A 27,915-nucleotide genomic window follows, 5' to 3' on the forward strand; every position below is an offset into this window, starting at 1 on the left:
AGTAATAACCAGAGCTCAAATATTAAATTTCAAGAAATTTCATCAATCTGTTCCGTAGATATGGTAAAAAATATAAAATCGGCCCCCAGTTTAGTCTCCGAGTCCTGATCGTTCCAGAAAACTTATATGTTCATTATTTTAACACCCCAAATTCAAATATTAAATTTCAAGAAAATTTATTGATTATTTATATAGGTAAAAATCTAAAATTGGCTCGAAAAAAAGTCCAGTTCCCAAGGCCTAATATATTCCAAAAGTCGATTAATTTATGACACAGCCAAATTCACATATAAAATTTCATAAAAATCGGTTTGGCCGAACCTGAGATTTACGCTTGCACACACAGACAGACAGACTGAAATACCGAAGATGTCGACAGACTGACACCTCTCTAAAAATAGTTTATTTATGCTTCCCTACTATTAAGAAGTGCATTCCAACCGAAAACTCAATATGCAAAATTTGTTGCCATCACATAACCTCCCTTATTTTATTGAAAAATTAAATAAAAATAAGCTTTTTTTTTGTTTTTTTTTATTTTTTACAAGTAAATTAATAATATTTATTATTTATAATTTTTATATATTAAATATTGTATATAATGTAATTTTAATATTTTACATATATATATAAAAAATTTACTTGAAAAATAAAATTTTTATATGGAATTATTTTAGTTTTATATCAACCATTATTGGATTAACTCTTCGGATTTTTTAAAAAATAAATTTTTTGGAAATTCTCGGATATTTCGAAATTTTTCTTTGTTTTTAAATCTCGTTGATATTTCTATAAAAAAAAAAATTTCAATAAATAATCATAATGAATTATTTCAAAAATAATAATGATGAAAATTCAAAAAAGAAAATTTCGAAATTGGAAAATTCACCAATGAGAAATTTTTATAGGGGAAAAACAATATTATTGACCGGTTGTTTAGGATTTTTAGGACAATTATTTTTAGAAAAATTATTAAGGCAAGTGTCCAAAAAATTTTTCTATTAAGAAAAAGCATAATGATTTTTGTATAACAGATAATTAAAAATAATTGTATAATAATAATTATTTATTAAAATATTTGACTGTTATACACATAATATTTACATATATTTGAAATATAGTATAATAAAAATTTTATAATAATTGTGCTATTTCTATGTGAATTTTTTATTAAACAAAATAAAAATAGATGAAAAATAAAATATTAATATTTTTTGTATTTAATAATAATAAAATTTTAAAATTTTCTAAAACTAATATGCTAATATAATTCATTTTAAATTATACGAGTATTATAAATTAGAAAAAAACAAAAAAGTGCATAGTGCAAAATTTTATAAAATCGAAAAACTTGTGTATGAAAAAATTGTACTTTGTAAATCAAAAACTATATAACTATGGACCTTGGTTTTATATAAACAAAATTATGAATTATTAATGATTATTAAATTTAATATATTCTGTTATATAACAATAATAATTATAACCATTTCAAATAAATAATTATGCACATATATTATTTAAAAAATTGAAAAAGGATGAAGTTGGAATTTTACTTCCGGAATTAAATTCTTCTACCATATTTATGTTATACTATTGTGTTATACTTTATTTATTTTACTAAATTTAATTTTTGTTTTTAGTTCAGTTCATTTTATATTGAAATTTTAAGTCATTATCATTCAAATTCATTTTTAAGTTTATCATAACCTTTATAATTAAAATATTTATAATGGAAAATTATTGAAATGAATAAAATATTGAAAGAACTCTAGTGTTATGTGGAATTTTTAGCACTTTTCCAAAAATTTTTTGAAAAAAAGTGCTTATTAGTTTCACTCTGTCCGTCCGTCCGTCCGTCCGTCCGTCCGTCCGTCCGTGTGTCTGTTTACAAAACTTCTACACCCTTGAAGATAAAAAGCTGAAATTTTATATGTACATAGATCTTTACTAGAAACTTATTTCTGTAGAACAAAATTTTTACCTATCTCCTCCCCTCTAGAAGTTATACCCCCCCAAAACCCTAAAAATGGCCTTTTTTAACTATTTGTTGCAATGAAACCATAAGCATTTTTGAAATTTTGCAAACACAGAAAAGCAGCGGCGTGCTTCCCCTAGCGCGGCATACTATATTTAAACTTTAGAAAAACAAAATGGCCGTTCAAATTTACCGTTATCTAAAGTCCTTTTTTTGCAAATTTTTGATGTCGTTTTTTTTCTAAACTACAGCCTGTAGAAGCTTGAAATTTTAGGAGCTTTTAGACATTATCAAATAGTTCATTTCGCTAGAAAAATTTTTTTTCCATCTCCACCCCCTCTCAAGTTATCGCCTCTTGAAATTTGTAAAATTTGAATTTTTGACACCTTATATTTCCGAAATCGCAAGCTTTTTCAAATTTCTATTAACGCAGAAAGTTAACGGTAAATTCCATGAAATTAAAAAATATAATTATTTTTCTTAACTCACAAAATTAAACCTTAAAATCGAGCATTATGTTAACCCCACTTTATATTAATTTTTGCTTTATTTCAAAGACTGCATAAATCATTCATCCTAAATATATGCAAGCCTAGAAATAGTTTTGTATATGAATGAAAATAATTTTAATAGTGTGATAGGTACATAGACTAGATAGACTGTATTTAAAAGCAAAGTTTTCATTTGTTGAAGGGAAAAGTGCTACAATACAAACCATTGGTTTGACCCAACTTTATTTTTTTTAATTGTGGAAAATTTCAGAAATATTCAAAATAACAAGTTATAAATAATTTTGTTGTAATTGTCATATAGTTGAATTTAAAAATATTGGATTATAATTAAAATTATATAATTCTATTGAAGATTTCATTCATATATACGAGGATTTTTAATATAATTTGACTATACGAATCTGTTATACTACAATACTTAATATAACAGAATCTGTTATACTATAATAGTATAACAGATAATAGTATAGTTAATATAACAGAATCTGTTATACTGCGGAATTTAATATTTAATAAGTTTATCTTTATAGTGTAAAAATTTATATTACAAAATTTAAATTTATAAAATTTATATCTTTTATACAGGTCAGATGTCAAAATGGTTTATGTTATTATACGACCAAAGAAATCAACATCACCTTTAAATCGTTTAAAATCTATACTTAAAGAGCCTGTAAGTAAAGTTTTGCTAAAATAATAAGCTTAATGTTAATAACTATTATTGAAAAATTTTTAAATCATAAAATTGTAAATTTTTCAATTTTCTAACAGATGATGTAGAACATTGTACTAGCTACACTGTTATACATCAAGATAAGGTCATTATGTATATTACAATTTTAATTAGTTTAAAACACTATAATCACAAAAATATTTGTTCAGCCCATACGCCATTTATGTGCTTGTTGACTCAAGAATTTTGTATAACAGTTTTTATTTATAACACATATCAAATTATTTAAACATTTTTTCTCGGACTCAACTAAATGGCGTATGGACCAATAATATAAGATGGCATATTTTTTAATTAATATTATTTAATATAGCAATTTGATAAACTTCGACAATACGATCCAAATTATTTTGATCGAATTCGAATAATTGAAGGTGATATTACAGAAAAATTAATGGGTTTAACTGATATCGAATTAAATGATATTTATAATAATATAAATATTGTTATACATGCAGCAGCTGATGTACGTATGGATGCAAAATTATCATCATTAATTATATCAAATGTTAAAGCAACAAGAGAAATTTTAAGAATTGCTGAAAAAATAAAAAAACTTGAAGTTTTTTCATATATATCAACAGCATTCAGTAATTCATATTTATGTAATATTAAAGAAAAATTTTATGAACCACCAATGGATCCAAATAAAATAATTGATTTATATGAAAAATCTAATGAAAATGAATTTGATAATATAAATACATTATCAGTTAATTTTACAAGACCATGGCCAAATAATTATGTTTTTTCAAAATGTCTAGCTGAAGATTTAGTTAGACAATATGGTAAAAAATTTCCGGTATGTGTTTTAAGACCATCTATTGTTATATCAACATATAAAGATCCATTACCAGGTTGGTGTTATTCAATAGCTGGTCATATTGGTGTAACAGTTGGTGTTGGTATTGGTTTAATAAGAACAATATGCCTTGGAAAACATTATGTTGCAAATGTAATAAGTGCTGATCTTGTTATAAATACAACATTAGCTGCAATTTGGAATACACATACAGAACAAATGAAATTAAAACAAAATACAAATTTATTAATAAAAAAACAAGAAAATCAATTAGAAATTATTGAACCAGAAGTATTTAATATATGTTCTTGTTTAGATAAACCAGTTACATGGAGTAAGTTTTCTATAAATTTTAAAAATTAATTTTCAAAATTAAATTAAATGAAATTTATATATTAAAAATTTTTAGTACAATTACAAAATGCATCAACCGAATGTGCTTATAAAATAGAATCAAAAACTTTTTTCCCAGTCTTCTTTAAGCCAACAATTAATAAGGCTTTATTTTTCTATTATACTTTAATATTGCATTTTTTGCCAGCATTTATTGTAGAAAAAATCCAGCCGTCATCTAAGTAAGTATACGAAAAAATGTTAAATTTTTTTTAAATTCTCCATTTGGTTTTGTTGGTTTTTGCCAACAAGTGTTGCCATTATCTTCAAATCATTTATTATCATACATCGATTTATTTGAACATCACTCCTGCCATCTAACTGATTATATCGAAATTCACAATATTATATTTTCATTTGATTATCACTGCTGCCATCTAACTAATTATGTAAAGCACAATCATAAAATATTTTTGTTTGATAATCAGTGTTGCCATTTAAATAATCATGTTAGATAAAATTTAAATTCTAATAAATATTTTAATTTAAATATTATATATAGATATATGATGAAACAGAGATTAACACAAAGATTTCTCCTGATAATACGATATTTTTGTACCAGAGAATTCATATTTGATAATACGAATTATAAACGTTTAATGGATAAAATGACACCCGAAGATCAATCATTTTATGTTTCAGATATTAGAAATTTTGATTTTGATATATTTAAAGTGTCTTATGTAAAATATGTTACGAAAATAATGATGGCAACATTTAAAGACAATAAAATGTCAAATAATCATTTAAGAATGTTTTATATAATGTTATTAATAATATTTTATGGATTTCATTCCGTTTTATTTTATTTTATTACAAATTATTATAATATTATCAATTATAAATATTTATTGAATATGTAAATAAATTATTTTGAATTTAATTTATTAATATTTTCGATTTTTTTTTTTGTTGTACAAAATAAAATTTAATTATAATTTTAATTACAATTATAAAGACTTTATAGTTACATGTTGAAAATTTTTGTTGGTTTTAATTATTGTTTTTTACAACACTACAGTCATTATTATCCAGGTTCGGAATAATAATTGCATACGATTGGAAGGTAAGATCAGAAAAGATAAAGGACAAAAATTGAATTTCATTAATAATAAGAAAACAGAGTCAACCATATTTTTTCTATTACAAATGATTTTCAAACACAAGGCACACTGAAATTTAGCCCTTCTGTTTATTTCGGGTCATTTGATGACCCAAAGTAATTTCAAATGAAAAAAACTTGTAATTAAAGTCGGTTTAATTTAAAATTTATTATTAAATTATGAATTCAATTGAAATTTGAATAAACTTTTTATTACATATGTGTTACATAGATTTATATGGCACCTTAGACCACGTATCTTTTGTCATGTAGCACGAAAAATATGCAATAAAGGCATATCTCAAAAGTGTAATTTATTTAAATTGTAATTGCTTTGAATTATGTGAAAATATTTACAAGATGACACGACAAATTACTTAATTATCCCAGAGATGATTAAGTATAACTCTGCAAAAGGCGACAATTTATATTTTAGACCTGAGTTCTTTATGACTGGAACCGAACAACATTATATAAATTACTGTTCGTCGCAAGCTGATCAGAACTTTTTGTAAGTATTTTTCATTGGATTCAAGAAAGAATCAACAGCAACATATTTTGCAAGTATATTTGGTCGGCGAATTGTCATTCAACAATGATAGCCTCTGTTTACTGTCAAACAGAATTTGATTTCTTTTTGAATTTAATGTTTTTGTTGTTAAAAACTGAAGTCCTCAGAAATAAGTCATATAATAAAATAATAAAAAAAATGGATCATTCTATGACCCGAAGGTAACACGTGTATTTTTTTAAAAAGGGTTAATTATTTCATAATTTTATTTAAGTTTAATAATATCAGTTTATTACACTTCATAATATCTGGTCTGTATAGAAATAAATTACGACTGCATACGTCTTTTTCACCACTCAAAATAACTTTAAGCTTTAAATTAATTTAAATGCTTTATGAAAGCCGCTCAATGTTTTAATTATATTATATGGCGTGTATTTAATTTTTGAATATTTATAACACAAGCGAGTGTGTGGCATTAAATTAAATTCACGTTTAAGGTCAAATTTTGTTTACTTAAAAACTTTGATTTTATTAAGAAGGTAAGTTGAATATTTATAATTATTTACAAGTTAGAAATTTGAAAAATTTTGAAAAGGAAAATATTATTATTTAAAATTTAGGTAATATTGAGATATTCGAGTGTTCAATGCTTGATGTTCAATTGCTGTAACGCCTATCGTATAAACGACTTGGGAAAATTGGGTGCCAAGTTATTATTTTAAAGAAATATTTACTACAATATTGCATATTGTAGTAAATATTGCTTCAAAACTTTGAAATTGTGTAAACAATTAAATATGTATGAATTTAAATTTAGATTGTTATCCAATGTGTTGCTTTCTTCCATAAAAGGAAATAATATACAAGTATATAATAGATTTCAAGGATGTGTTATAACCTTCAGACAAACTAAATATAAGATCAATATTTTATAGTAATACAGATGTTTCAAAATAATTTCTTTTTATCCGCTCTTTCTGCTTCTCCAACTGTATAACAGTTTACGCTAAGAAATGAAATTTAAGAGAAAAATTATAAATATTGTTTAACATAACATACAAATTATGTAATTTTCGAAAATTAAAGAAATAAAATAATTTTATATTTAGGTGGTTGGAAAAACATATGTTTATAACTGATAGTTGATATAGGCTGCCCAGATTGTAAAAAAAATTTTGTTTTACAATTATTTTTAAAATTAAAATTCTCTTCTTGGTTTTCTGTACAAAAATTAAAAAATCAATTTAAATATTTAATACAAATAACTTAAAAAATATTACTTGTTTTCTTTTATTTAATTTGGTATGGGTTGATATCAAATATAACTCTTATACACCAATAATTAAAGATTTTTTTTTACTGTAATATTTGAAATATTTGCATATTTTTAGGCTCAAAAATATTATATTGTAATAATATACAGGCATTTATGTATATTATTTTTATAACTGTTATACACATTTGGTTAACTGTTATACATATTTGATTTGTAAATTACGTTACCAATTTAACTCGTAAACATCTTTTTTTTAAATTAATGCATTTAATTCTGCATAACCATAACAATTTTCAATACAAATAGTATTCAAAATTTTTTTATTTGAAACTTGAAAGTAAACAGAATTTCAAGAAATTAATGTTAAATTCTTTTCACACAACACTAATATTAATATGGCACAAAATTAGTGATTGTATAAAGTGCGAATATAATTAAAAATGTACAGATAATGGGTGATCTGCAAGGCCAATAAGATAATACATAATATAAAATTGTATAGGTAATTAATTTACAAAAAAAAAAAAAAAGAGTTTGTAATGAAGCACCATGTATCATCTGATTATATTCGAAAAATATTACATATATGTATAACATTATAACAATAATATAAAAGTTCGAATAGTTTTCGAATTGATTATGCGCTATTGAAATTTTTATATTTTGTTTTTTATTTTATTCTAAGTGAAAAAAAGAGAGTTTACATTTATATCGAGAGAATACAAGAGAATATTGAGAGAAGTAATATTTACTGTTTTCTTTATTATCATTATTATCAACATAATAACAGCAACAACAACATACCAATGAGAATAACAGTGAGATACAAAATTATACCAATTTTTAATTTTATTTTTGTTCTTTGTTTTGTTTTTATTTTTGTGTTCTTCCTTTATTATTATGAACCTGACCTGATGTACCGAAAAATATGTTAGTGGTGACGGTGATTATCTTTTTGTTTTTCTTTTTATATAACACAAAAAAAAAAGCGCAAAGAAAAGCAACACTATATGAATATAAGAGTTCTAGAGAAGAGTTTTCTTTTTCTAACTAAAAAACAAAAAAAAAAAAAAAAATAAAGAAGAAAAAAAATACGGCAAATATCCTTTTTTGGTGTATAGTAAAGTTTTGCTGTTTTTTTTGTTTTTTCTTTTGCTATTCTTTTATATTCGCAGACTTGTTTTCTTATATCCTTTTTTTTTCAATCAAAATACATTCATCAGTTGAGTTGATGTTATAGAAGTAAAGAAGCCGCAAAACGATAAAAACATCCAAAATTATCAATAAAATTCTTTATTTTTTTTGTGTTGAAGTTTTACCAAAAAAAAAAAGCAGTCCGTGATTTTTTGTTTTTTATTTTTTAATTTTTTATTTTTGGGGTAATTTTTTACGTTGATATTTGGACAATATGTAATAATAAAGAAAAAAATTATAAAAAAAATTTTTATGACAATTAAAATATTTTGTAAAATTTTTATTATTAAAATTGATAGTACACTGAGAAAAAAAAATTTTAAAAAATCATAGTAAAATTGTGATGATATTAAAATTATTAGCGTGTTAAAATAGAAAAATTATAAGTGAACAATAACAAAAACAGTAAAAAACGGAAAGAGTCCTTTATTAATCAAGTTCTGTTTTATATTTGTTTCTTATCAAAATATTAATAAAAATTTTTTTAATATTGAAATATTTTAATATATTGTGATTTATTATTGTATTAATTCAAAAAAAATTATTAGAATTTTAATGAAATTTTAAAATTTCTTAACAAAAATACAATGATATTTTGAAAATTTATCTTTTTTTACTATGTGTGGTTAATGCCATTGAATTAATTTTTGTGTTATGAAGGTATTACTCGAATGAATTTTATGCACTCATCATATAACTCAAATTAAAGCTGTAAGACAATTGTAATTTTACAGTTGAAAATTAAAATTGAGAACATTTTAATGTTGTGAATTAAAATTTAATAATATAATTGTTAATTATCTGAAATGATACTAGTAAACATGATAAATACAATAATAATACACAGAAAAAAATTATAACAAAATTTTGTAATAAAACTTAAAATTTTTTGTAATATGAATGGAAAATATCTTAATGTTATAATTGAATTATAAATTAAATGTAATATTAACTTAAAAGAGTTACTATACTTAATTTATATTCTATTAATTACAGTTGCATGTAATTTAAAAAAAAATTTAAGAAGTTTACAAAACTTCCATAATTAAAGAATGTGCATAGAACCTTTTAAATAATTTTGTACACAAAATATCATGTGAATATTGTTGTGGATCACATATATATATTAATCGCTTATATACCCTAACACATATATAATATATATAAAATCAAAATATTCTCATATATAATAATAAAGAAAATTAGCAGTACATAATATTGATGAATGAAATTGAAAAAATTACTTGCAAGAGAAATCGCGTGAAATTACAAAGTTCAAAGGAAAAACTCTAAAATATAGAAAATTGATAAAAGAAACAATAAATTGGAATTTTTAAAAAAAAAAAATTCTATTCATTTTTTTCCATTTCTTTTTTTTTTTGTTTTTGTAAAATAACAAAATAATTATAACTTTGGTATAACGGCACACTTATAAATAATAAATAATATGTAGGTGAGAATTATTGTAATTTATTATAATTTCCTTAAGAAACTAGTTCCGTGAAACTTAACAAATACAAAAAAAAAAATAAATAATTATGATTTATTTACATGAATTATGTTGATTGTAAATGAAATTTTTGATTTATTACCTTGTGAATAAATAATAATAAAAAAAAACTTTTTAATATAAATGATAATAATATTTAATAAATTATATAAAAATATTTAAATATTGTAAAAATCTTCTATATTACAATTGAAAATTTCATCAAAAATGGATAATAGTAATAATAGAAGGAACACAGCAACTGAATTCAGTTATATACTTCAACGTCAGGTAAAAATATTACAAAAAAACAAAAAATGTAATCTTACACCATGAAAATTTTAATTGAATTTTAGGTGCTCTCATTTTCTTAAAATATAATTTCTTACCGTTGATCCGGTTTAGTTTCAATTTGATATCACTTTCGGATATTTAAAATTAATATTAAATTGGAACAACTCATTGTTTTCGTAACATAACAGCTTCAGCTTTCGTTTTAACTTAATTTGAATTTCTTTGTATCTTCGAGAGTCTCTTATTACAGAAATAAGAATTTTATATTGGTTTGGGCACTGGACATAATTACGTTAAGCAGCTATCGTTGTCAATTACGAAACTAGAGTCAAAATACTAGTGAACAATATACATTTACAAAATCTCATTTTTAAAAGTTTGACAAATAGAAGCAAAACTATAGTGAAAGTGGTTGGTGCAATACGGCTCCGAATTCTAAAAATTTTGTAAATGACACTTTAATCGTCTGAGGTAAATTACGAAATTTTCTAACACATAAGTTAAAGTCCCGGTTCGGCCCGAATTTTTGACTTAGATTCCAAAAATTTTAATTATAAAATTTTTAATTCTCAAATATTTTTCAAAATAGGCATAGTTCCGCATTTTTGAATATATCAAAATTAAAATTTTGTGGCACCGGTCCTGGTTTGTTATATAGAAAAATTGAGCGAATCAAGACAATTGCTGCACAAGTGTTTGAAAATTGTATTTTAATGAAATATTTAATTTCTTTTTCCACGTTTTTCATCTTAAATTTAAAAATTTTAAAAAGAATTGTTTGATAATGGGCCTGCTCTTTGGAACATAAATAATCATTTGGAAGCATAGATTTCGGTTTGACTCAGATTGAAATTTAGAGATACTATAAATGATCTTTTATTCATCTTCATCACTTACCCTGCTCTATGCTCTATATGCCCCAAAATTTTCTTTGGCTGTCATTAAATTTTTCAAACTAGTTTTAAATTTGAGTAAGTATGTATGCAATTTATTTATTAATTTCTACTATACCGTAATTAAAATTCTCAATCGAATTTAGAGAAAAAATTTCAAATTACTAATAAACAAAATTGTTATATTCCCTCGTAATTTGAATATTATTTTAAAATTTTAAATTTAACCATACCACTCTCATATTGTGCATCAGAAATAGAATTACATTTTACGATATAAGACCCACCTATATATATTAATACGAAATCACAATATCTAATTTTAAAATTTCTTTCTATTCTTCTTTTATTAAAATTATTGATCTTTCATGTAATTTGATATTGAACTGCAATTTTGTGTTCAATAAATAATCAAACTTTCATAATTATGTAATAAACCTAGTTACAACCAGTAAATAAAAATAAAAACTATAAGAAAAGAACAAAAAAAAACTTTAATTTTTCCTTAAAACTTTTTCCTTCCACAATTTTAATTTCTAGGTTTTCAAATTTTTTTTTTCTTTTCAAACATTTTTCAATACAAAATAACTAAAATGGTCGTAGGATGAGAAAATAGAATCAAAAAAAAATTTTTTTAAGTATAACAGAAAAGAAAAAAGAGAACGCCTTCATAAAAATTGTATAAATTATAATTTTTTCTACAAAATAACGGTAAATAGTATAGTCTAACTGTTATATACCATTCTAACAACATTATGAATGTATGATAAAAAAATAATGTTCTTAGATTGTAACGGTTTAATGTTGTGGGCGATGAAAATGCAATCATAATAAGAAATTAAAAAAGAAAAATTTCATTTTATTGTCCTTATAAAGAAGGAAAAATATAACAGTGTACGTACGTTTGTTTGTTTGTTTGTATGTGTACAGTAAATGTGTTGATAACAGAAAAATTTATTTATTTTTCATTTTTCTATTTAAAAATAGCAAAAAAATTTATTTAATAAGTAAAAATATTTTTGAAAGCTTTAAAAAAATTTAATATGCTCCTCAAATTATGCAATCAATATTTGAATAATATCCGTCATCCGCCTATACATACAATTTTTTAGAGAAACATAAATTTCTTTTAAGTATTTTACGGGGCGGGGGGGAGGGGAGAGTGGTAGGTACAAACGTTCATATAAGGATTAATCATTTATGTATTATTTACATTGTGTACGTCATCGTACCGTATGTTATGTGGGATAGTATAAAAATATTTTCACTCTAAATAATTTATAGAAGATGTGAAGGAAAAATAATTTATTAAAAAATAAATTTATTAAAATAATTTTGTACAATTATTATTATGTTGAATATATAAAAAAAATGAATTTATATCCTTTATTATTTACGTAAATCTCATTTATTTTATGTAATGAAATGCTATGAATATTATAGAAGGATTTTGAATATGAAAAAGGATATATTTAATTAACAGAGAAAATTGAAATTATGAACAAAGAAAGTTGAAACAAAGATGTACTTTAATATATAATCTAAGACTAAGTAAATATTTTAATATAAAGGATTTAAAGGATCCCAGTAGTTAATGCAATTTATTCTTAACATTTCATACTTATAATTTGATAATATCTCAAGGACTACATTCAGGTCATATGATCTATAGGATAACTATCATACAAATTCAAAAACATTAATAATTTCAATGATAAATTAAATTTATCTGGAAAATAGATATTCTGGCCATGTTGGGATTATATGAATCGTAATAGCAGTTCTTATAGGATCATACGGCCATCACGTATACAAGCAGTTGAATCAATTTATTATTATGCATTATGTTCTTTTAATTTACAGCTGGAAGAACACAAATAATATCAGCCCTTCTAGATTCATCAATTTTATATTACTGGCATAGATTTGCTGCAATTTTTTAAATATTTCATTAAAAATATTTTAAAAACAGGCATTCTTGTTATTAACAATTAATTCACTTATATATACAATTCATATTAGTTCAAATATTATTTTTAATCTTGAGTATTCATTGAAGAAAACCATTTTTCGTAAATGAAGGCGACCGTGATAACTAATAATAATATTCAATTTACTTTTTATTCTCATTGCTAAATATAAAATAATTTAATTATCTCTATATACTTACATATATTATCATTATTTTTAATATAGAATTATAACAGTTAAAAATTATTACAATATCTTTCCTCTATTTTATATTAATTAGAGAAATAAAGACAACAATATTACTAATATACTCGTATATAGAAATATTAATATCTTTTTTTTTTGCATAGTTAGAGTAATAACATAATAATTTAATTATTATTATTATTTTTATTATTACTATTACAATAATATATAATATTATCCTTTATTAAAGATTTTCTTAAGGAAAATATGAAAAACGAAAATCAGTTAAAATAAGAAAAGAAAAATTTAAGATATTAGAATTAATAAAAGTCAAATTCATTAATAATAGTGTTTTCTTTAAAAGGTTTATTTTGGCTTATACGCAAGGGAATACAGTGAAAGCTCGATAATACAAAGACCTTTGACATATTAGTATTTTTATTTTTTTGTTATTAAGAGATTTCTCTACTAAAATTTTTTAATAATTAATTGAAATTGTATTTTAATAATATAAATGTCTCCTTGAATTCTATAGAACTAGTAATTTGAATTTCATATAACGAAATTTTGCTATACCTAATTAGCAACCTCTGTTTAAACTACATTCAATAATTCAATTCTAAGGTGAATCCTGAGTAGAGCACAAAAAAATTTATTTTTGCAATTTAGAAAATAAATTTTCAAATATTATAATGCATTGTTGTAATAGAATTAAAGAATATTGCCTAAAAATATGCAATTTTTTCAATATTAGAAATTCATAATTTTTCTTCAAATATAGCTTAAATTTTTCATAATAACATTAAATTTTTATATTATATTAAATATTTCTTAAAAAAAAAATTGTATAACAGTTGTATAACAATTGTATAACAGTAATAAAACTGTTATACAATTTTTAAAATAATTTATTAATTAAATACAATCAACTGAATAAATATATACACACATTTTTTTAAAATTTTAATATTTTCTTCAATTTATTTAGTGAATTTAAGTAATATATAGTAGATGAGTTCAACAGCTCCCTTTTATAATTTTAATTATTGAATGACCAATAATTTGCAGAAAAATTTCAATATAACACAATTTTACTGTTCTGTGTATATGAGTTGGTATCCGTAATTATATATTAGAATAAACAAACAGTTTTTGTTGTTCATGTTTAACAAAATATTATACACCTAAAAATATTTTCAAGTATAAAAATAATATTAAAAAATATATTTTTATAACAAAAACGAAAAAGAAAAATATGTACGTGTTTCACGTAATCGTGTGTACAACCCCCATTTTGCACAAGGAAACCAATTAATTAAAATCATTATAATGTACTTTAATACAAATGTATATATACATTATATATAATTGTACCTTACCCACCTAAAATATATATATGTACATCAGCCTATATTAAAGATTAAAAATATTATAAAGTAAAAAAAAAGAAACAAGAAAAAAACATCTAAAATATTTAAGTATAATAAAAAGGTTATCCGCTTTTTTTTATAGGCTTTTATTTACCTATATTTTTTTTACATATATTTTTATCTTCCTTCAAATATTATATATGTATAAGTAAATACTGTATTATATAAAAAAAAAGGTATAAAGTGAAGGTAAGGTTAAAAATTTCAACCATTTTTATAATATTAAATGAGATCTCAAGTTAAATGAAAAATTCTTGGAAAATTTTTTTTCTCACTTTTATTTTTCATTTTTTTTTTTTTTTTTTTGACAAATTCTTTATTCTTTGATATTGGAAAGGTGTAAGGAAATATTTAAAGGTGAAAAAAAATTTTTTTTTTTTTAATTTATTTTTTTTCTTTTCTTTGAGTTTGAAGAGGAAAAACTGATACCGGTGTTTAAGTTAACAATCAAAAAAGGAAAAGGTGACTTTTTTTTTTATTTAATTTTTTTTTTTGTAGGGGCGAGAATCATTGTGGATTTTACCACTTAACAAACTAAAAAAAAAAATATGATTTTTTTTTTCTTTTCATTTGTATTGTAAATATTTTTATTTTACTGTGAATGAATGTTCGAATGGGTATTATAAATTTACCACTCGGCCCTTTGTAACGTCAGGCAATAAACGTCTGAGATATAAACACTAGTACAGGCTTTTGATTAGTGTGAATTTAACCAGATCTGACCAGGTCTTAAAAAATATTAATTATCAATTGTTAATCAAGAAATTGTTAAATTGTTTTTATAGTTGTATAACAGTTATGTATAACAGTTTACTATTTTTAGAGTATAACAGTTAGGTGTATAACAGTTTTTATTTCGGAACTGTAAAGCCAGTTTCAATAAAATTTCGCATAAGTTGCAATATAGCAATATAACTGTTGTACAAATTCAAAAACAACTTTACATTTAACTTATATACAAATTACAATATGTATATATCAAAATCAAGTAGATATACGACCAAGTTTTTAACCCTTTACTATTCCATTCTGGAAATATTAATATTAGAGTTTGTTTTTAGAAATGTTAAATAGCTTATGGAAAACATTTTTGTACTGGTATCACATAATTGGCATAGTCAACTTTCTTTCTTGCAGAATTTCAATTTGCAATTGTTGTTATGTGAGTGAATGGATTAAAATGACAAGACTTTTGAAGAAATCAATTATTGTAATCGTTTTCTAAATAAAATAAATACGAGTGTAAAGGTAATTTCAGTAAAGGGGACAAACACTCTTTTAAAGATTTATTCAAAGACTTATTAATTTTGCTTTAATGTGTTAATTTATTAATAAATCTATAAATAAAAACAAGTAACAAGTAAAAATTTCATAGGACGGCGACAATTTGTAGAACGGCGATAACAACCTCAAAAATTAATTATTTGCAAAATATTCGATTAGGATTTTCATGCAATAAAATCACTGCAATTTTCGTTCGATTTTATAACACTGCCTTTGCAAGTTAGATGCCAATAACAATTTTTACAATACTGTAATTTAAATGCAATAAATTGTAAAATTATAAGCATTAATTTAAATATTTATTTTTTTCAAATTTTTAATAAATCTCTACTAGCTATTTACGAAAATAAATTTATATACAATTTTTTGTTCAATTCCCTTAAAGTAAAATAATATTATGCATATAGACCATTTGGCGAAATTCCCTTAATTAGTTTTGTAAATTATTGCTGATTATAAATGAGAAGAATAATTATAATCAATCTGAAATTTAATTTATTTGCCATATGGGAATGTTAATGTTACAGAGGAAAATCTATATTTGGAAATAATTTTTCTTCCATAGTAAATTGAAAGCTAATAACGTCATTTAAGCTGAGCTGCAATGAAAAATAAAAATTTCCAATATAAAAACTGCATTTGAAAAATAAGGTCCGGGACCTGACTTGGAATAATAAGTTTAAGGACCTGATGTTTCTGTTAATACGCCTCCTGTAGTCAAATTCCTTTAAGAAGTTGTTCGTTTCTTTTTCTAGACAAATTTTAATAAGCACCGTTGACTATTTTTAACTATATCTTCTTTCATATCTCAGATATGGTAAAACCATGTATGGCAATTCCGCAATAACGTTCTCGTAAATCACTTAAGTCCCGGAGTGTTAATTGATGATAATTTCTTAAAAATTTACGGTCTATAAACTCAAATATGAAGATCAAGAAAACTGAGCGAAACTGGGAGGCAATTCGCTGAAATTGAAAGCGAAACTGAGAAGCAATTCAGTCAGCGATATTGTGCGGGAAATTGATTTTATATTCCTTTTTCTAACAGAAGGAAGTTATTTTCTACTGAAAATTTGAAAGTCCAGCAGTGTGATGTGATTACAATACTTTTCATATTACCATTCAATGTGATCCGTAAAAATATATGACCATCACACATAATAAATTGTTATATTATTTTTTAATACATTATTTTTCTGTTTGCTATCCTTAATACGTTCATAAAAAATTGTTTAATTAAATTTTTTTTTTTTACAATTTTTAAAATTGAAATTTTCAATTTATGTGCATAACAGAGCACATGTTAAAAAATTTTATGTTAAAGTCATTATTCACCTTTATATCTTTCAACATTTATATAGGATTTTATCCACGCATTCGAATATAAATTGCAAAATTTAAAAATTATGCTGATGAAATTTAAAATATTTTAAAAAATCTATAAATATTTTTACATGCTTTTAACATAACAACTCTATAATAGAATGAGCTATAAAAATAAAAATTTAAAGCTCATTTCGTTGTTTAATATTTTAATTCGACTAACGAGAAAAATAAAAATTTTATGGGATTCTCAGCGCTATACACTCCTCCTTCATGCATAATATTCCAATCTTATAAAAATTTTAACTATTTCATATAACAGCAGTTTTAACTATTCTAGTTGTTAAAGCGGCATTTCTATACAGGATGTCTGTGACTTAATAATAGTATCGAAGCATGGTGATTCCTCCTTCCTCATATCCCCCTTCCACCTTTACGAGTCGTTGATAAAAAATTTATTTTGTGAACAAGAACCGCCAAAAACTGTTCTTGATGGAAGTTTTGTCCTCATATTTAAGTCGGTTGACTTCTTTATCGTGTTGATATTGGATTTAAACGGTATGTTATAAACATTTATTAAGTGTAAGCACTAATTTCTAATACACTTTCTGGCTGAAAGTCACAATTATTTTCAATTATTTAAAAAATATTTAAACATTTTTAAAGCTAAGACTTATTTACATTTTAAGACAGTATCGCGATAGTGTTTCTTAACCCCTTTTACCTCACTTTCTGCATTACTTTTGTAGGAAGTGAGGTGAACTGCTTTTCCGTGAGACTTTTACTCGTTCTGCTACTATTCTCACAATGATATTTTCCATCTCTATATGAGTAAATGAGAAATTTTATAAATTATCTCATAATTTTCGAGAACATTATTGATTTGATGACATATTGATGAAATTTATAATAAAATTTTTTAAATTTTAAAGAATAAATTTAATAAAAAAAATTTTTAATATTCATAAAAAATATTCTGATATTGAATAAATTAATTTTAACATAAAAAATTTTCAATTAAAATATATTCATTTCAGAATTTAAAATGCATTTTAATTTTATTCGAAATTATATTACAGGATAGCGATGTATCAGCAACTGAAGTTCATGCATTCGATGACATTAAAAATCTTGTAAATAAGGTGAGTTTAATAAAATAATTTTCTCTCTTATTTAATTTCTTCTCTCTTATTGGTTATTGAATGTGAGATACAATGACCATACATTAATTAAGTGCAGAAAATAAGTGCAAAATTAAATTATATTTAGAATTTTTATGTGACAATATTTGTAGTATAATATTATGTTCTAAATTAAAAGTCTTGCCGCTTAGAATGTTATTGCATTGAATATAATGTGGCCAAATGATATAATATTCTTATTATTGAAAACTAATAGAAAAAAATTTGGAATTAATTGAAATTATTAAAAAAATATTCTTGAGTACTCAATGACGTACTTTAATACTGTATATCCTAAAGTGAAAGTCCTCAAATATGACTGAGTTTAGAATTTTGCTGTATTAATTCAAATTGTACTCTGCCTGGTGCCAGGCTACACGAGATACTGGTCTAGGCTAGGATTGCCATTCAATACGATTGTTCGGTTCTGGACGGGGTCAGATTGATCAGTTGAAGTAGAGCAAGTGAGACGGGGATGGATGAGATATCGACTATTGGCATCGGGAATTTAGGTAGATTCCTCAAGCGAAGTTGGTGGTTTAAACCGGAAACCTATAATCGTATACTCAATGACGACCTTGTATTCACGAGCTAATATCATAGTAGGAAAACGGCACATAACTGAAAAATATCACATAGATATCAAAAATATCACATGTGATATAGAATTACGCGAGTGTTAATTGGATAAAATCAGTGTTTTACTAATAAAATATTAATGATTGTTTAGCTAAAACAATCACACGTTTTAATCCTTGCAAATCCTACTATCTATAAATCAATTAATTTTTTCTATTACGATTAATTAATGACTACATACATAAATTTTTCAAATTCTATTGAGAAAAATGTATACAAAATAATCAATAAACCTAATAGCAATTAAAATCTATATTAAAAACCTTGATAGATGTGTTAATTTTATTAGCACATTTAATAAGTGAGTCGATCTATTAAAATTTAATAGAAAATTTACTGAGGCGTGTGAATTATAATCCACAACAAAATGGAAAAAGTAAAATTCATCTAATCATGAAAATTTCATGAAAATCATGAAAATCTTAACCTTCAACGCATTTATATCATAATTACTTGGAGCACGTAGGAAGTACTTTTAAGAATTTATTTTCCAGAAAAATGAAGAAAAACCAAAATCGTGTTGTAAATTATGGCACAATTCAAATTTTTTAATACAATTTAACCATTATCCAACACCTTCAATTTCCGCTTGTTTTTCTAATTTTTTTATTTAATTAATTAATTAATTAAGTAATAATAATTACTGATTTAATCCCTAACACACTTAAAATATACTTATGTCTTTCTTATTACTACTATTTTATATTTCTATTTAGAATTTTACTTTTTAACCTAGTTTTACGTTCCTTTTCTCTCTGATCCTATTAAAAATTCCATTAAACGAATATTAAATGAAAATTTCAATTAAGGTATATAAGAAAAACGAAAAAAAAAAAAAATTAATATAATTTTCATATTTTTTTACCCTGTGAATTTTTGTTTGTATGCGAGGCGCACTCAATTTATTTTCATTGAGTTTCTTATTTTAGTTATTTTGTTGTTGAAAGCAATTCCAACTCAACACCTACCAACCTAACATTTATATGTACCTATAAATGATGACAAATTAAAATATAAACCTAAGCTATTAAATTATAAAGGACAAAAATGGAAAAATGAAAATTGTACTGAAATTCTCTGGAATGCAAAAAATGTTTATAGGCAAAATGAAAAGAAAAGTGAACTAGGAAGAAATTTTATTTTATTTAATTTTATTTTTTATATAGAAAAGGACTTAATTTTCTAGTTTATTTTTCTGTATAGTATAAAGTACAGAATATTTTGTATTAAATGGAAGAGAATGTAATTAAAATTTTTTCAACAACTTGTAAAGTTCATAAAGATTTTTTGAATAATATTTTGAATTTTTTTTTTTTTTTTAGTTTCCGATATTTGATCTAGTTCGAATAATATACTTACCGCTGTTGTAAGAATAACTTATAAATTGCCAAGCTTATGTTTTAAATAGAGATGAGGCTACGGCAGTTTACCAAAACTGCAACTCATTTTTAGATAGAATATGCAATCTACTTTTTTTTTAAACATTTTGCTAAACAAATATCTATAATGTCTGGCCATTCTACTTTAGACAGCTGTGTACCTTTAATTACAAAAATAAAATAAATTATTTTCCATTTACATATTGGTGTTTCTCTCCTATTATTTTTTGAATACATACTGAAATTTTTATCTGCAAAAATATGTTAAATTGGTGTCAATTTCGCTTATTTTTGACATAATGGTACAAAGTCAATTTAGTACATTCTTTATTTAGTTAAAAATTCAGATTGTACCAAAAATTAAGAATGTCAAATTGATTGCCGATTTTTTATTTTGGTTGACGGGGGTAATACTTAGATAGTAATTGTCTGATTTAAAGTGTATTTATAACCAGATCCCTAGCATTTTGCATTCCGTGATATTTTGCTGAAAAATTTTTGTCTACATAAATAATTTACAAAAAATTACAGCATCTTATAATCATCAATATTTTATCAAAAATATTTCATAGAATAATTCATTAGTGAGTTTCAAAAGTGTAGGTATGGTTTTTTACTATTACATTCAGTACAAAATTTAGTTCATATGGTAACTTGTAATATTAATTATTTAAATAGCCTTACATGTTACCCAGGATTTACTTCGTACAAATCAGGAAATTTGGATGGGGGGGAAGAATTTTTTTCAAAATTTATCATATAAAATAATACAAAATATTTCTTATAGAAATATTTTCGTAGCCTGTGACCGTCACATAAAATTTTCATTAATTTGCTTATGCATTCCTATTTGAATTCAAACAGTTGATATATCGGAATTAAAATGAAATCCTAAAAATCTGTTTTAACTAAATAATTTTTTTTTCAACTTAATTTTATTTATTATTTTGAAAATATATTGAGTGTTTAAGAGTGAAAACAAATAAAAATAAATAAAATCAGTTTAAATTTTCTTTTTGTATTTAAATAAACAAATCAAATTCTTTAACAAAAAAAAAATTAAAGGATATTTAAAGGAATAAACAATATTATTTATTTTCTTTAAAAACCATAAAATAAATTTTTTTAACCCCAAGGTTACGTACTCTACATCGTACTCATATATATACAAATATATAGAAGAACAGAACCTATCCCAAGAGTTTTGACTTTGAATTTTTTTTTGTTGTGTATTTTTTTTCTCAAAACAAATACAATCGAAAATATATGAGAAAATAAAAACAAAATGACAAAGGACATGAAAAACAGAAATGTTACAATAAAAATGAAAAATTAAAAAAAAAATAAAAAGGATAACAGGAAAAAGAAAAAAAAAACACACACAAAAATAAATAAAAAAAATTTTTTCAAACGTGAAACTTTCTAATGAACATGATTGTTTCCAATTCTCAGAGATGATTAAGATTAACATAGGAAGATTCATTCAAATGATTAAACATTAAAATAAATGTATGTAAATGTAAATGTTAATGTGGGCTTGTGTATTGTACATTGTGTCAGGACATATTACATAACATTTCGTATAGACCATATGTAAATAATTTATAAAAACATATTTTAAGAGAAATTCTTCAAAATGCCCATGTAATTTCAAATTTAATATACATACATGGATACATTTAAAATTTACATAAGAACAAATAGAGATTCATTTTAAATACAGTAATAGATTTGTATAGGATTAGTAGTATACTACTATATTATCATAATATAGGAGTTTAAAGAAGAGAATGGTACAGTGCAACTCAAAAAATTAATTTTCATTTTTATAAATACCATAATTAAAATTGTTAAATTGGGCAGTATTTTCGTACCTTAAATGCTTGTTATTTGCCGTTATTACACTGAGATTTTATGCGTGTAAGAGAGCCTATCGGAATCTTGGGCCTTAATGTCACATTAACCTATAAAATGAGTTCATAACTGTATCTAAAATGTACTCATTGAATTTTTTGTATTAAATAGCACATTTCCTAAAATAGTAGAATTGACAGTAGAAATCCTATTTAAATTGACATAATAAAAGATCTACTGTCTCTCTCTTAAAAATATTACAAAAACAGAATATTTTATAGTAGTTTTAGACTTGTAGTAATAATAATTTTTTTTTGCTGGCAACATTTCAAGTATACCAATTTTCTTTTCTTTAAATATTGAATAGAAATGTGGTCCGGCTAAGAGAAATAACTGTTCTCAAGTTGTAAATCAGTCTGTATGTTAAAAAAAGGATTCTATATATTTTGGGTATAACGTTATATCTAGAATATAGAGAGGGATAGTATTAATAATCTTAATGAATTCTATTTAGAAAATTACGCTGTCGTGATTTTTTATGCAAGGAAATTAATTTTTGATATTAAACATCTGATTTCATGGCACTATGTAAAGGCCACAATGAATATTAGAACATACAATTACAATAATGCCTCTTTTTGCTCATGGTTATTTTCAATTTTCTTCACATTTTTTATTAAAATAACAATGACATTTAAAGGTATGACAGTACATCTATGAAAGTTATTACCATTTTGCTTTCACGTCAGTAATATTCTCTTGAATTCACTGTCTATGCATTTTTCTTAAATATTTTCTCTTACATTAGTGTGTGTTTATGTGCGTTTATGTTATCATTTTTCTCTTTAAATTTCCCTATGGGGAAGAGCAGATTAAAATCGATATCAATTTTTTTTTTGTTTCCTTCTTTCTTTCTCTTATACTTTCTCGATTATTGTTTTTCTCATTTTATACTTTTTTTTTTTGATTTATTTTAAAAGATAAAAATTGAACAGTATAAAAATTAAAATTGTATCCTTTTTTGATTAGTTCACATTAAAATTAAGAATGAATATGAATATATCAAGAGTATATCCAAATAAATTATATAATTGGTAGCAATATGAGTATAATAATATTGTCTTAGTCTTTTCCAAAATAGATTTAAAGGATAGATCATTAAATTGAATGTTATCACATGAATATAAATTGCTTCTATATACAGAAAATTTTAAATAAATTTTTATTGTTTTAAATTGAAATTTTCAAGTTTTTAATATATTTTAATTAAATTTGCATAATATAATTTTGTATATTGAATACTTTGTATAACAGATTATATGCATTTGAAGTCTAATATAAAATTATTGACATAAAATCAAAAAAACTATAAAATAAATTTTGTGTGTAATTTTATTAATTGCATATTTCATCATCCTTTTATTATACATATAATATAACAGTTTGGTATATTGTAAATAGTAAAATATAAAACATTTTGCCATACAATTCACAATCAATTTGTAATCTAATCTGATATATTGTGTTTCTAATTAATTTGCTCATATTACTCTAATAATTAAAAATCATTTTAGAGAAAATGTTATACATTAAATTTGTTTATTTATTAATTATTTATTTAAAAGCATACATATATCCTTTTACAAATTATACAAAGTATTAATTAGTAAACATTTTGTATATATGAAAATGATTTATTTGCAAAAATAAATATTGCGAATATTGATTTATTAGGAAAATTACATACAAAACTTTTATAATAGATTCAATAACACTAGAAAATTAAAAATTGACGTAATTTTTAAAAGTGAATGGCGTCATATTGTGAATATTATACAATAATTTTTGTTTGTAATACCATTATTTTTACATAATATAACAGTTCTATATTTTATGAGAGCAATTGTATTGAATTGATTAAAACAATTTATATTTTTAATAAAATAGCGCTATTTAATAAATTTTATATAAAAATTATGAAAATTATCAATAAATTGTTAAATGTATAACAGTTATGAGAATAATAGTATTAAAATATTACACGAGCAAAAAATTGTCTCCCAAATTTATGCAATTTAAAGAAATCATCTCATTCTCTTATCATATTGTTCACAAGGAGATTATACAAGTGTATAACAGTTTTATCATAGAATATTCTTTTATTTGAAGTAATTTTGCGTTCCGAAATTTTTTTATAATATAATTTAAACTTGTTTTTGTTATTATTTTAAATGCATTATTTTTGAAGTATAACACTCCAAACTCCTCCAAATTAATTGGGTGTAATATATACAAGAGATGCCTATAAATTCAATTACATAGGTGTTCATTATAATTTTAAATAGAATTTATACAAAAAAAATTAATTTATAAATTAAAATGACGTCAGCAATTTGATTATTAGTTTTCAAAGTGAAATATGAAGCCATCTACCTGAATAAATGCGGACTATGTTACTATAGGTATATTGCTCTCAGCAAATGGTTCCATTTATTGGACTGATATTGTAGAATTGGTGGAAGTTAAATTTCTTATTAAATTCAGAAGAATTTTAAAAAAATTTTTAATCAAAGACTTGTTATAGGAAAAATTTTATATTTTTTATATATGCTTGAATTTATATAAATTGTTTTTTGCAAATTTTCTTTTAAAATTAAAAAAAAATATTCTTGAACGTGTATAATATAAAGAATTTAGATTTAAAAGAGAGAGAGAGAATAAATTTTCTATTTATTTTAAAATAAGAGAATTATCTTTTTTTTTTCTAAGAAAATTAAATTTTTTGATTAAAATAATTTTTTTTTTTTGCTCTCATTATTTTATGCTTTTTTCGTAAAGGAAAATGAAATATCCATTATTTTTTTATAATTTAAATATTCTTCAACTAGCTAGCTATACATACATGGTATTATAAATGAGAAATGAAATTCTATTTAAATGGTGGTAATATAAATTTGATTAATTTAAATTCGTCCGTCGCTCGGCCAGTTTGGATGATATTCTTTATTCCCTTTATAAACATTTGAATCGAAATTATAAACAGCAAAGGCAACTAGTTGTCGGAGCTCTATTTCTTAAAATATCATAGGCAAACGTAGTCTTAAATTATTTATCTAATAAGACAACTTAAAAACGAATTTTTGAGGATTCAAGTTATTTAATTAAATTCAAAATTGCAAGCTATTTTTGGTATATGATTTATATATTATGTATACAGATTTAAATAATTCTTATCCGTTTTCTTTTATGTTCTACTTCGCTCCTGGGAGGACCACAGGCATGATATCACAGATAATCATGAAACAGTTTCTTACATCATTAAGTTTATTAGGCAGGTGACGAGCCTACTGTATAAAGTAATGCTTATCAATACCAAGCAATATTTGAAATGGGAAATCTTGCAGCAAGAAATTGATTTAGTGAAATTTACTGCGCTAAAACATTATTCTTTTCTCTTTAAATATAAAAGCATAGGTGGGGAATTAAATACCTAATATATTTGTAAAATTTAACTTTAAAAATTGAAATTGACAAGCATTTTGGGTAAGATTATAAAAATTACATTTAACTCAAATTTCTACATTATAATTTTTTATATTTTCGGTCCCATTCGAACATAACCTCACATTCGAACATTATTAAGAAGGAAAAGTGATTTTTCGTACAACTTTAATTTAAAAATAACTTGTTTTTTTTTTTCTTTTTGCAAAATTTTTTTCAATTTATTTTAATTTTAATATATAATTGATTGTATTCATTAAATTTTCTCTCCATTTAGAAACTTATTATATAATTTTATTTTCCATTTTATTAATTATATAAAACAAATGAAACACAATATAATCGTATTGTACTAAAAAAAAAATTTCTGTTCTAAATATTTTCTATTTCAATTCTAATTTATTCCGTACTAATTCCGCAAAAATCTTTATATTTTAGGAATTTGATTAAAAATTATTTATAAATTACAAACAAGAATTTAATTAAAGATAGGCACATGTCATTGTCAGAAATTTTGATGTATGTACTAAAGACGTATACATAGTATGTCACGTTGACAGTACTGACATTATTATATGAGCATCTTTATTGCGTTTTAATTCATAAATGTATGCAAATTATTGACTTATAGCCTATAGCTATAAAAAAAGAATACTCGATTTTTCAAAAAAATTATAATGATTCAGAAAAATTCAAAATTTTTTTTATTACAATCATACATAAAATTTTATATTATATAGTATGTGCATATATGTTTATAATGCTAAATGTGTACACATGTGTCTATAAATTTACATTTTCATTTAAAAGAGAAAATATTATTTTTATTATGTCATAATATTTTTTTCCATTTTTTTCTATGTTCTCATAAAATATTTTGTACCCACATTAAATATACATAAATGTGCATACATAAGGAGTACAATTACATTGTATATGTGTATAATTCTGATAAAAAATAATATGGTAAGAAAATTTTCCAGCTGAGTATAAAAGTATGCATAAATACAAAAGTATTTTAAAAGGATTTTTTCTATTATATACATAAGAGTATTATAAGTAATAATTCATACATCTATTTGTATGTATATATATGTATAATATGTATGTGCATAGATATGCATAAAAATATTCTAAACTATGTATAAATATGTTCTTAAGAGTTAGTTTAAAGAGAAATAAAAGGAGGAAGAACGCAAGAGAAAGAGGTTTGACCTAATCTATAGTTTGTAAAGAAGCACTTTTTCCTTGAACAAGTGAAAATACTATTCTTTAAAACAATCTACATATTTAGGTTTTAAATTAGTTTAATTCATATACCAAAATATTTGAAAAATTGCATACCTCTAGGATGAGTAATGTACATAATAGTCGAAATAAAGTGTTAATTGAGTGAGTTAAGAAAAATAATTATATTTTTTGATAGCACGGTATTTATCGTCAGCTTTCCTGATTAGTAGAAATCTAGAAAAACTTTCAGTTTCAGAAATGTAAGATGCCGAAAATTTTAATTTTACGAAATTCGAATGGAAATAACTTAAGGGGGGATGGAGATGGAAAAAAAATTTCTTCTATCAGAATAAATTTTTTATTAGTACCTAAAAATTAATTTACAATCTGGAAAAAAGACAAGTTTCAGACAACGATCAACTATGTTACACCGCGGTACGAGAAGTCAGCCACTACTATTTTGCGTCCCCAGAATTTAAAAATTATTTTTGGTTTCATTACAATAAATAATCACAAAATGGCATTTTTAGAACTTTCAAAAGCTATAACTTTTGAAGTATGCAAAAATTCACTTGTCTTGTAATAGGGTTCACGAACGGACGGGCGAACATTAAGAAGCTAATAAGCATCTTCATTCTAAAAAAATTGGGCAAAATGCTGAAAAACTAAAAAATTTTAAAAAAATCGAAAAATGTAAATTTTTAAAAATTTTTTAAAGGACATTATTCTGTAGACCGCATTGTTGAATTTGATT

The 27,915-nt window shown here is 23.1% G+C and overlaps 2 protein-coding genes across 2 annotated transcripts in view; both read left to right on the forward strand.

Moving 5' to 3' along the window:
- Positions 1 to 799: 799 nt before the first annotated feature.
- Positions 800 to 5,298, forward strand: LOC129616080 (fatty acyl-CoA reductase wat-like). The gene is made up of 5 exons (XM_055531550.1): positions 800 to 977; positions 3,076 to 3,163; positions 3,537 to 4,359; positions 4,435 to 4,600; positions 4,921 to 5,298. Exons 1-5 carry the CDS (start codon positions 823 to 825, stop codon positions 5,282 to 5,284), a joined length of 1,596 nt encoding a protein of 531 aa, XP_055387525.1. The 5' UTR covers positions 800 to 822; the 3' UTR covers positions 5,285 to 5,298.
- Positions 5,299 to 10,139: 4,841 nt separating this feature from the next.
- Positions 10,140 to 27,915, forward strand: part of LOC129616105 (uncharacterized) — a gene marked incomplete at its 3' end in the record, with an annotated part of 38,346 nt that continues 20,570 nt past the window's right edge. Inside the window, exons 1-2 of the mRNA XM_055531576.1 lie at positions 10,140 to 10,287; positions 18,457 to 18,519. Of these exons, the coding sequence (XP_055387551.1) occupies positions 10,225 to 10,287; positions 18,457 to 18,519 (126 nt within the window). The remainder of the gene's footprint in view (positions 10,288 to 18,456; positions 18,520 to 27,915) is intronic.

The sequence above is a fragment of the Condylostylus longicornis genome, unplaced genomic scaffold (assembly GCF_029603195.1).
Source record: "Condylostylus longicornis isolate FDR11 unplaced genomic scaffold, ASM2960319v2 ptg000162l, whole genome shotgun sequence".
Classification (NCBI taxonomy): Eukaryota; Metazoa; Arthropoda; class Insecta; order Diptera; family Dolichopodidae; genus Condylostylus; species Condylostylus longicornis.

Excerpts from the sequence above, each read along its gene's own strand:
- LOC129616080 (XM_055531550.1), top strand. The coding sequence starts at position 823 with ATGAATTATTTCAAAAATAATAATGATGAAAATTCAAAAAAGAAAATT. Across the intron at positions 4,360-4,434 it reads AGATAAACCAGTTACATGGA|TACAATTACAAAATGCATCA; the intron begins GTAAGTTTTCTA and ends AAAAATTTTTAG. Across the intron at positions 4,601-4,920 it reads AAAATCCAGCCGTCATCTAA|ATATATGATGAAACAGAGAT; the intron begins GTAAGTATACGA and ends TATTATATATAG.